The sequence below is a fragment of the Quercus suber genome, unplaced genomic scaffold, assembly GCF_002906115.3.
Source record: "Quercus suber isolate HL8 unplaced genomic scaffold, Cork oak 2.0 scaffold_205, whole genome shotgun sequence".
Taxonomy (NCBI): Eukaryota; Viridiplantae; Streptophyta; class Magnoliopsida; order Fagales; family Fagaceae; genus Quercus; species Quercus suber.
In genome coordinates, this window is record NW_027069663.1 from 813,933 (window position 1) to 825,382 (window position 11,450).

General features: G+C 35.1%; 1 protein-coding gene across 1 annotated transcript; it reads left to right on the forward strand.

The window, feature by feature from the left end:
* The first annotated feature begins 3,149 nt into the window (after positions 1-3,149).
* Positions 3,150-10,823, forward strand: LOC111983707 (transcription factor bHLH155). Its single transcript, XM_065779343.1, has 11 exons — positions 3,150-4,230; positions 4,797-4,970; positions 5,591-5,675; positions 5,828-5,869; positions 6,619-6,678; positions 8,008-8,127; positions 8,207-9,436; positions 9,537-9,638; positions 10,046-10,186; positions 10,416-10,541; positions 10,632-10,823. The coding sequence occupies exons 1-11, from the start codon at positions 4,139-4,141 to the stop codon at positions 10,716-10,718; spliced, it is 2,259 nt and encodes a 752-aa protein (XP_065635415.1). The 5' UTR covers positions 3,150-4,138; the 3' UTR covers positions 10,719-10,823.
* Positions 10,824-11,450: the final 627 nt, after the last annotated feature.

Below are 11,450 nucleotides of genomic sequence, written 5' to 3' on the forward strand. Positions count from 1 at the left end.
AAAAAAAAAAAAAATCCAAGGGTCTATCTCTTGAATCGATTTTGTAAGTTCACCAATCACTAATACAAATAGACATTGACTTAATATTAGTAACAATTAGTCATCTACTTCTGTCATACCCATCCTTTTGGAAAGGGTTTATGGATGCTGATTCCAGAGGTAGCTCTTAATGTAGTTTTCGTTGGAACAAAGTTTAGAACCCCACCACCCCCCCAACAACAAAAAAAAAGAATGAAGAAAGAAGAAGAAATAAAGAAATAGAATAAGACCATTTATATTTTTGGGAAAGCTAAAAAAAAAAATCCGCTTTTAAAGTTTACTTACTTTTTTTGCTGAATAAAGTTTACTTTTAGAAATACATTTTATGATTGATTTAATTCTTAATTATAATAAGTTTCATCCACTCATTTCTTTTTCTTTTTCTTTTTTTAAAAAAAAAGGTCCAGCTATGTCTTCATAATTGATACTATTAATTTAATTTGAAAATTTGTAGATTACTGGGTGACTTTGCTTGTGAAGATCACTTCAATCAACGTAATCATGAATCTTCCATAACTTATACTATAGTAATATTGAAAGTTATATAATCGCTAAATAGTTTAAACTATAATCTCCATTGGATTCCCTATCACCAGATTTGTCCGATTTGGTAAGATGACTAGCCTGAGAGGAAATAAAATTTTGAGTAAGTTTCATTAATTGCTGCTCTTGCTTTTATTTTCAGTTAGATTCTAGGAAAAAGTTTCCGAAGAAAATAATATAAAAAGTGCTAATCCCAAATCACTAAGTACGATAATTTTATTCAGGTAATGGCCACTAGTGTCACTTAGACATCATATGTAAACATTGGATTTTCAAAATGGATCTTCCATTTTCAAGCAGGACAATATTGACTTAGAGAGCGACACAGAGAGAGAGAGAGAGAGAGAGAGAGAGAGAGATCAAACATTTACTCATGACCCTATAGACCAAGTCGCCTCTCTAGATCGCATGTTTGTAAAAAGCTAAGAACAAAATCTACTTAGGATGATTTTGGTTCCAAAACTCTATTTTTTATATAGAGAGAAAGAGAAAGCTTGGAAAAAGTAGAAGTTGATGGAAATGATAATAGGTGTGGCCTTTGGAATCTGGTTGCAAATTGAAAAAATTGTCAAACCCATCTCTTTTCTTTCTTTATGATTTTGCAGCATTGTATATTTCTTACCTCATATGAGAAGGAGCCCATGTAATTGATTTATTTAATAAGAAATTGAGGTTTATCATTTTATTAGAACCAAATTAAAAAAAAAAAAAATTTGTGGGAGAGAAACTTTGAAAGAGAAAGATATCATTGTGCTTTGTCTCTTTGCATTCATGATGCTACTCATTTCTCTCACTGTTTTCTTTATACATGAGAAAATGACCTATCATTTGGTTCACTAACTCAGCTTATTCATGCACATTGCACAAGCTGGTTGACTTTTTTTTTAATGAGATTCAACAAGGGGTCAATACTCAATAGGTGCATTTATTTCCTTTTCTGGATATTAATTTATCGGAAAAAAATTTACAGCCGTCCAGAGCATTTCAATCTCTTTTCATCATTAGAGAGGACCATTAAAAAAAAAAAGAAAAAAGAAAAAAAAGCCAATGGTAAAAATTGCATTTGTATAATAATTGTACGATTTAAATAAGTTGAAAAGTTTTGACCTATAAAATTTGTAAAGATGGTAACTAGTACAGCAGGCCACTCTCTCTCTCTCTCTCTCTCTCTCTCTTGCAGTCAATTTTTAAGCCTAGTTGTTCATAGACCATTATTATGATGAATAATAAAGGAAACCTATAGTTCTTTTGTTATTTTTTAATTCCTAGCTCAAACAAAATAATTAAGATATCTAACACTAAAATAAAGATACAACATAAAATAAGAAATAAATCATGATTATGCCTAAATATTACCAGTGAACAAGGTAAACTATCTCTTAAATTATTTTCCGACAAATTGAATCTTTAAAACAAAAGCAACGTTTGGTAGGTGATTGTTTTTGATGATGAATATAATGTGATCATTTCGCTTATTTTTGTAATTTTGTCCTTCATGACCAGTAAATTCACCACAGTTCCACAATTAATTGTAGCAAATTGAATAAAAATAGTGAAAAAAATGATTAGAAATCAATGACAATAATCACTGAAGATCCCACTGTTAAAACAAAAATCATGGGATTCGAAAAATGATGTTGAGTTGGTGTGGTGCAAGAAACATTACTTCATGAATATGTCATGACCACATACAAACAGCTCCTAGACAATGTAGCAAGACATAATTGCAAAATAAAGATCAAGATAAACACTTAGCCATTCAGATAAAACCAATGCACGATCATTGTGCTCAAATACCACTTGATGAGCATCGATTGGTCCAACTGTACCGAGGATTAAAATATCAATCACCGTTGTAGAGGGTACTACAAATTTTTAAGAGAAAAGTTAATAGATGTCTTAAATGTATCTTAAAGGTATTAATTTAGAAAATTATTAGAAATTTTTATGGAAAAGGAAAAAAACAATTGATTATTTTAATAGTTTTTTATATTTCACATGAAAGTGATATAAAAAACTTTTCAAAAGTTGTCCTTAAGGGCATGTATTAACAAGACTCAATTTTTGTCATATAAGCTTTACTAATTGATATGTCACCAATATTTTTAGAAATAATTTTGACAATCTTTTATTATGTTGTAAAAGTCTGCTAGTTACATTCATTATCATATAAGTTTGCAAATAGTTTATATAACAACTGTAACATTTTTCTTAAAATTTTCAATTTTGATTTCGATTTTAGTTTTGATTAAATCTTATTATAAGGGGGGAAGAATGGGGACAAAGGAAAATGAGGGTGTGGGTGTCACAACTTTTGGGCAATAAAATGATTGTTGAAAAGGACTTTTGGAGAGAGAGAGAGAGAGATAGGAGGGTAAGTTTTCATTAAGGTTTCAAAAAAGGGATTGAAAAATGTTGGGGAAGATAAGGAGCATTTTCCTCACTTAGGCATGATGCTGTTGGCCATCTAAAAACACTACCTAGAAAGTGTACTCAATAACCCAATTTTCCTTAAATATAGATATAGCCTCTCCTCTTTCTCAGTTTCTCTATTGCCCCTTGTCTTGTCTTCTTTTCTTGTTCTCTCTCAATCTATGCCTAAATTTCCTTTACTAAAAATTTTCACACCACAAACAACAACAGCTAAAGTGCGCATTATTAAAGAAAGTGAGAAAAATGAAGAAGTGGTGCGTACTGCGCATCATGCGCACCATATAAAATGCGTAGGAGTATTAGTGCCTTCACATCTTGTCATTAAAAGCTAAACTGAGCCGTGTGCGCACAGCGCATACACACAAAAAAAAAAAAAAAAGAGAAACTATTTTTCTATTCTTTGCACCAAACACACAAAACAAAAGAAAAGGAAAATCAAATCCACTCTTTGTTTCTCTCTCTAGAAAACCAAATCCGCCCCCCCAAAAGAAAGAAAGAAAGAAAGAAAAACCTGCTGAAAGTGAAAGTGAAACCTTGAAGTTGAAGGTTGAAATTGAATTGAATCGAATTCAACGAAAACGTATTAGCTTGTTGTTTGTTGATTGTGGAAGCAAAAAGCGAGGCGAAACGAAACGATGTCGTCTGATATAAGCTAAAGGGAGAGTTTGTGGAAGTTGAAGAAGGGTTAGAGAAATCTGGATCGGAAGTGTTCGGAGTTGATGGAAAGGAGAGGAATGGGAAGGGATAGTCTGCTATTGCCGACAGTAGGACCGCCGATAAAGCGGCGAGCTGGGTTGCGGAGAAAGCAGGCTGGTAGAGGCTCTTATAGAGGGAGTTAGAGAGAGAAAAACTCTGAAAAACAAACACACCTGAGAGAGAGAGAGAGAGAGAGAGAGAGAGAGAGAAGAAAAAAGAGAGTTTTGTGAGTGAGTTTTTAGTTGTTTTGATTTTTGGAGGGGGTAGTGTTTTAGAGAGAGAGAGAGAGAGAGAGAGAGAGAGAGAGAGAGAGAGAGAAAGAAAAAAGAGAGTTTTGTGAGTGAGTTTTTAGTTGTTTTGATTTTTGGAGGGGGTAGTGTTTTAGAGAGAGAGAGAGAGAGAGAGAGAGAGAGAGAGAGAGAGAAAGATGGGTAGTTATAGTGAGAAGTTGAGGACCCTCTGTTTGAATACTGGCTGGAAATATGCAGTCTTTTGGAAGTTCAAATATCGCGCCAGGATGTCAGTTCTTTCTTTCTTTTTCTTAATCTCTTTCTTTTTTCCTTCATAAATAAGTAGATGTTGTTTGTTTGGATTTAGTTTAAGCTAAAATTTCTGTATGCTTAATTACTTGCTTTTAATGTTTTCTAAGTTGACAGGAGTTTGTCATGGTTGTTTTGAACTTATATTAAGGGAAATGGAACTTATTATGCATCTAAATATGAACAAATTTTTTTTTTTTTTGGATATATGTATGTAAGAAGGTTTGAAAATATTGATAATAATAATATTGGGTTGTGGGTTGTACAGTCAACTCAACTTGGAAAGTTCTCTTGTCTTATCATCAAATAGGACAAAAATTAATTGGTGTGTTGGTCTGATAATTAAGAGAGTAATCATTATGGCGCGGATGTGTCATGGGTTCAAATCCTATTGTTTCTATCAAAATTATTGATGTTGTGTTAAGTGGGATTTGGTCAATTCTTCTGAATTAATGAACATCATGGTATGTTAGGGTGATTTTCATTCTGGCCCGGGGTATGGTGTTTTATTTTATTTTATTTTATTTTATTTTTTGTTTTACGCAGGGTGTTGACGTGGGAGGATGCTTACTATGACAGCCATCATGAGCAACATGACGCTTTGGCGAATAATTACAGCAGTAAGACACAGGAGAAGTTGCCTGATGGCCATTATTCGCATGATCCCCTAGGGTTAGCTGTGGCAAAGATGTCGTATCATGTATATTCTCTGGGAGAAGGGTAGGACTCTTCTCACTTATTCACAATTTGATATGCTATATGGGGTGCTCTTGTCATGCTACTGTGATACAAGGACATTTTTCTGAACATCTCGCATATTTTATAATTTTACGCAGGGTGTTGACGTGGGAGGATGCTTACTATGACAGCCATCATGAGCAACATGACGCTTTGGCGAATAATTACAGCAGTAAGACACAGGAGAAGTTGCCTGATGGCCATTATTCGCATGATCCCCTAGGGTTAGCTGTGGCAAAGATGTCGTATCATGTATATTCTCTGGGAGAAGGGTAGGACTCTTCTCACTTATTCACAATTTGATATGCTATATGGGGTGCTCTTGTCATGCTACTGTGATACAAGGACATTTTTCTGAACATCTCGCATATTTTATATTTTTCCTTTTCAAATCCCATATACCTGTCTTTTAAGTTTTCATAAAACAGGCGATTTTAAGTTGAGAAAACGTTAGGTTATCACTTTAAAATAAGCTTATGCTCCTGGTCAATCTTTTCGGTTTGCAGCATAACTGTGAAAAATTGCATATGAAGAATAGGAACTTGATGACTAATCTAGAGTATCACTGGTTAACTTTACATTTTAATCCTTTCTTTTCCCAGGATTGTTGGACAGGTGGCAGTTACCGGAAAGCATCAGTGGATCTTTGCAGATAAGCATGTTACAAATTCCTGCTTATCTTACGAGGTGCTGAACTTCCTTCAATGAAACTAAATAACATGCTTATTTGCATGTATGATGATTAATTCTGTTTTAAGAATAGCTCAGCACCTATCTAATTGATTCACCATTCATTCTTATTGTTGTTAATCTGTTTTTCCCTCCCTTGTTATGTTCAGTACTGCGATGGGTGGCAAACACAATTTTCAGCGGGGATCAGGGTATGCCACTTTCTTTTGATGTTTTAACTTTGTGATGACTGATGATTGCTAGGGATAGCGAAGGATTTTGTTTCTGTGATACACTTAAATGCCATTGATTTTTTTCCCCCATTGTATTTTTATATTTTTATGGTTATAGGTCATAATAATATCTATGAGAAATACAATGGACCTGATGTTCATTTGTTGCATTAGTATTTAATTGGCTTGTGAGATTGATAATGGAACAACCAGTTAATTTACTGAAGTTTGTTTACTTAAAGCATGTTGAAATATATATATATATATATATTACTGTGAATCACAAGATACTATTTGTTTGTCCATGTGCCACACCTAAGCATCTAAATGTCTTCCAACCATTGGACCAATGCATGCTTTTATTCTGCTTGGACTATCAGTAGTGGTGCATGCCACTCTGATAGGCTACTCAGATTAAACTAACCTTACCTTGTAGAATAACAATTAGAGTGAGGTATTCATTCAACTCCTAATTTGCTACGTGTGTTACTGACTTATCATAACCTGAGGTGCAATTTATTAACATTTGGACAACAGAGATGAATAAACAGATAACTTATTATTAGTTGTATTGTGATAAGTTGATGGCTACATGGTAGGAGATATGGTTTTAGGTGGTCCAACATTTCCATTTATGTATCTTGTTTTTCTCTGTTTTTATGGTTTCTGGTTTTCACTAATCCACTTTGATATCCTTTTAACAATATTGTTCTTGTTTTGTCCTGTAGACTATTGTTGTTGTTTCTGTTGCCCCGCATGGAGTTGTACAGCTTGGCTCTTTAAATAAAGTACGATAAGTTCAAAATTCTTTTGTTGCATTGTCACAATCATGCATGATTACTGAAACTTTTACTCCAAGTTGATGTTTGTGCAGTTTCCTATGGGGCTACAGGATAGATATTGAACTTAGCTCTTTCTTTGTTTTTTATTTATTTATTTTTATTTTTCAACATTGCTGTGTTTGGTATTATAGCTATTCAGATGATAATTCACTTCTGTTGCAATACTTGCTTCTGCAGTGAATAGTGATCGATGAACTGATCAAATTTCTCATGTTTGTATGCTTTATTGATGATTATTGGTGCTTTTACACTAAAAAAAATAGTGACCATTGTAATGGTGAGAGGACGGATATATCACCAAGTCACCTCTCTCAGGGCCCTGTTTTGGCAGGATCACTAATATAAAACGTGGATTTTATAATAATTGGGTGAAAATTCTGCTAAGTCATTCACACCATAACAGATTCAATGAAGCACCTCAGGATATCTTAATAATGTCAAGCTCAATGCTTGGTCAAGTCCACATTTTACCATACTAAGTTTATGGATTTGACTATTTGAGGATTTGAGAGTCAAAATTTACAACATTTAAGCATTGGGTTGAGTACTTATCTTTATTAGTGTTGTCTTTTATGCTAAATGTAAGTAGGAGGGGTTGAACACCAGACAATTAGGGAGCTGCATGCCATTAGGCCGTAAGGTGATTGGTGTAATTAATTTTATTATTTTGCTACAGTGAACTTATATATCTTCTCTTCCTCCTTTTAGTATAAGTGGTAAGATACAAAACCCTAGCTGATGTCTACCTTAAGACCAGGTCATTATAGTGGATGAAAAAGCTATTTGGAGTGGAGCAGTTATTGCCAATAAGGGGCAGTGTTGATGCCACTAAACCACTGGGGCAATGATTTTCTTGTGTCTGCTTCTAGTTAACAAATTTATAATGTATTCTGCTCCAAGTTGATCTGTTAAAGCGTCATGTGAATTGCTATTAACATGTCACAGTTTATCCAGTTTGTTTGTCCCCTAATTTATGATTCACATGCTTGGATTCTTCACAGCATGCCCCCACATTTCTTACGCTATAAGTTCAATTTTATCCTACATCTTTTTACTGTTAGTTTCTTGATGTTTTAGGATACATTCAGTACTAATGTATGCAATATCTCTCAGTAATGAACTTTCAATTCTATTTTGACCATCATGGGAGTAATGTATTAGCTTGGTTATAAGGATCTGCAAAATTAATGCGTGCTGAAGTTTTTAAACTCATGACCTACATGTCATTTAAAGCTGGATTTACTTTTATATTTATTTCCTCTTTGAGAAAAGCAGGTCAATGAAGATATGAAGCTGGTGAATCATATTAGAGATGTCTTTTTGACCCTTCAAGATTCTTCTATGGAGCATATTCCTAGTCCAATACAATGTAGTATGAAGAATTTATTACGCCTGGTAACTCTCTCATGCACATAAATGAAGCAACATCATAATTTGTCACTGTGCGACACATTAATATTCTTGTTTTTCTCAGCAACATATGTCAACAAATAGTTTGGCTTCAGAGATAATTCCTGATGGCTTACGGAATTTAGATAAAGCCATAGACAGAGAAAGGCCAGATGTTTGGGTTTCCATGTTTCCATATTTTGGGAAAGACAGTGATAGTTCCTATGCTTTTCCACCACATGATTTTTATCAGGAAAAAGCAGTTGAAGTGGTCAATAATCATGGGGGGCTTGAGTTATCCACTTCAGGAGGTGATGAAAGTGCAAAATTTCATTCGTCAAAGTCTAAAATTGTCAATTTGGAGCATCAGAAACTAGTAGGGGTGAGAGTGGTTGATGACAGGAAATGTGCAGGGGAGAATAGTGGCTGCAAAGATATGGGGGTGTGTTCAGAATCCAATGCCAATTCATTCTCACACAATTCTGCTACTGATAGTGTTAACTTATATGATGTTATAGTTCCAGCTGATAAGGTTGGAGTTGATTTCACGTACTTATCTTCAGACCTCCTCGACTCAGCTGTTTGTGACAGATTTAAGTTGGATGGTATAGGTTTTTATGAAAATGGTCTGTTGCAGAAACCTGAATCCTTAGAAATGAAAGTCCACAAAGATTTGGACAAATTGGACTTTCAAACTGAGTCAAGCCATATGGATATATTGAACACATCTTTGAATTTCCCTGCTGGATGTGAGCTCCAAGAAGTGCTCGGACCAGCTTTTCTGAAAAAGAGTGATTATTTTGATTGGCAAGCTGAGAAGACTGAAGATAGAACAGCTCTTGCGATGCCAGAGGGGATGAGCAGTAGCCAGTTGACATCTGACTCTCACCCTGATCATCTTCTAGAAGCTGTAGTAGCCAATGTTTGCCAAAGTGGTAGTGATATTAAAAGTGAGAAACCATTCTGTAAACCAGTGCAATCTCTGTTGACAACTGAAGTCAGTCCAGAGCCTTCTAGCCATACTGTGCATACTATCACGTCAGCAGCTTATTCATTTGAGAAGTCCTCTCTTGTAGGGGATGACAAACAGCATTGCTTGAGCTCATCGGGGGTTTGTGGTGCAATATCTCCAACAGGTTTTTCATCAAATTGTCCAAGTTCATGTAGCGAGCAGCTGGAGAGATCATCAGAACCAGCTAAGAACAACAAAAAAAGAGCCAGGCCTGGTGAAAATTGTAGGCCTAGGCCCAGGGACAGACAATTGATCCAAGATCGTATTAAGGAGCTGCGGGATTTGGTGCCCAACGGATCAAAGGTAACTTTCTTGCAATCCATTCTGCCTGCTGGGTTTTGGTCTGGCAATATTTGCAGTTCTTTATGTATAATATGCTGAAATTTTCATGATTGTTGCGCAGTGCAGTATTGATTCACTGCTGGAACGCACAATCAAGCACATGCTCTTTCTGCAAAGCATAACTAAGCATGCTGACAAGCTAAATAAATGTGCCAATTTGAAGGTAAGGCTTTGGTCTTAATGTGTCACTTATCTTTTAACCTGGGCTTGGTGGATAAAGAACTTAACCAGGCTCTCATCATAAATTAAGAAGAAGAAAATGAATTTTTAATTTTCAATTATGAGGCAGTGCTTTTAGATAATTACTTATGATTGGAGTGGACTCCCTCCTAGCACTCTTGTGGAATTATAATCAAGTGCTGGTAAAATAATCACTGTTTGTACGTGGAATCTTTGAGTGTTATATATACTTTTCCCTACCCTCTGCTATGTAACAAACTGCCAGGCTTCAAAGTGATATTATCCAATTTAAATTTTTGACCATCTACTGCCTATCAGAAAGAACTTGTATGTTTGATGACTTAATATGTTACTCTCTTTTCTTCTTATATATTACTGCTGAATTTGCAGTTGCATAACAAGGAACCAGGTATGGTATCATGCTCTAGTTCTGAACATGGTTCAAGCTGGGCAGTGGAGGTGGGAGGTCATCTGAAAGTTTGTTCAATAATAGTAGAGAATCTTAACAAGAATGGACAGATGCTTGTAGAGGTATGCACGGTTCATAAAATTTTGTGAAAGGTTTTATTTTATTTTGGGAATAACACAAGGCAAAGAAGAAAATAAACAAGAAGAAACCACTGAATAGGTTATGCATGCCAGTCCAATTTGCTTCTCCAAAGAAGATGCACCTCTATTTTATCATCTTCCTTTTTTTTGTTTCCTTATCCTTGTTGCTTTCTATATGTTTCCAGTATTACACTATGGCTGATATGTGCAGATGTTGTGTGAGGAATGCAGCCATTTTCTTGAGATAGCAGAAGCCATCAGAAGCTTGGGTCTGACAATCTTAAAAGGTGTAACAGAAGCCCATGGTGAGAAGACATGGATATGTTTTGTAGTTGAGGTAGGTTCAGAATTCTGGATGAGATATTTGGTTCTTATGGATCATGTGTATTTCAAATGTTCGGTTATTTGAAACTTGTTAATTATACAGGGCCAGAACAACAGAAACATACACAGAATGGATATATTGTGGTCCCTTGTTCAAATATTGCAACCCAAGCAAGCAATGCAACAGTGATGTCTGGTGACACTTGGAGATTTTCATGAGGGCTTCTCTGTAAAATATTGTGAGTCATATGTGATCTTTAATAGGCTTCTTGCCCAAAACCACCACCCCCCAACCCCCGGGCCAAAAAAAAAAAAAAAAAAAAAAAAAAAAAAAACATTCCTCACTTAGTTTAGATTTGGGTTTTTTTTTTTTTTTTTATGTTATTAAATTAATTTTTAAAAGATAATGAGATATATGTATCATCCTTCTTACAATGTGTGGATTATATTGTCCAATATATGCATCCTTACTTTCATAACATGTGGAATGTGGATTCCATGATTGCAAAGTCCACACGCTATAAGAGAAAATGCGTACACCCTATGTATAAGATGCTCTGCTTGACTATGACATAATGTAGAACTACTCAACAAACAAACAAACAAAAAATAAAGCGATATAATGTGGAATCTACATGTTGTGGAAGAAATAGTGCATGCATCCAAAGAGATAATTATTACACCCAGAAAGTAAAATGTATCGTGGGGATTTATCACTCTTCTCTCACAAGTATGTGAGCCCCACAATTATAGGACCTACATGCTTGTGAGAGGTGCACTCCATATGTTTGACACACAAGATACCAACTCTTTTCACAAAGAGTGATAGGTCCACCCCAAATCTTCCTCCCCCAAAAGGTATTATGTAAGCTGGAGATACATCGAACTCTCTCTCTCTCTCTCTCTAACCACCCCCCCCCCC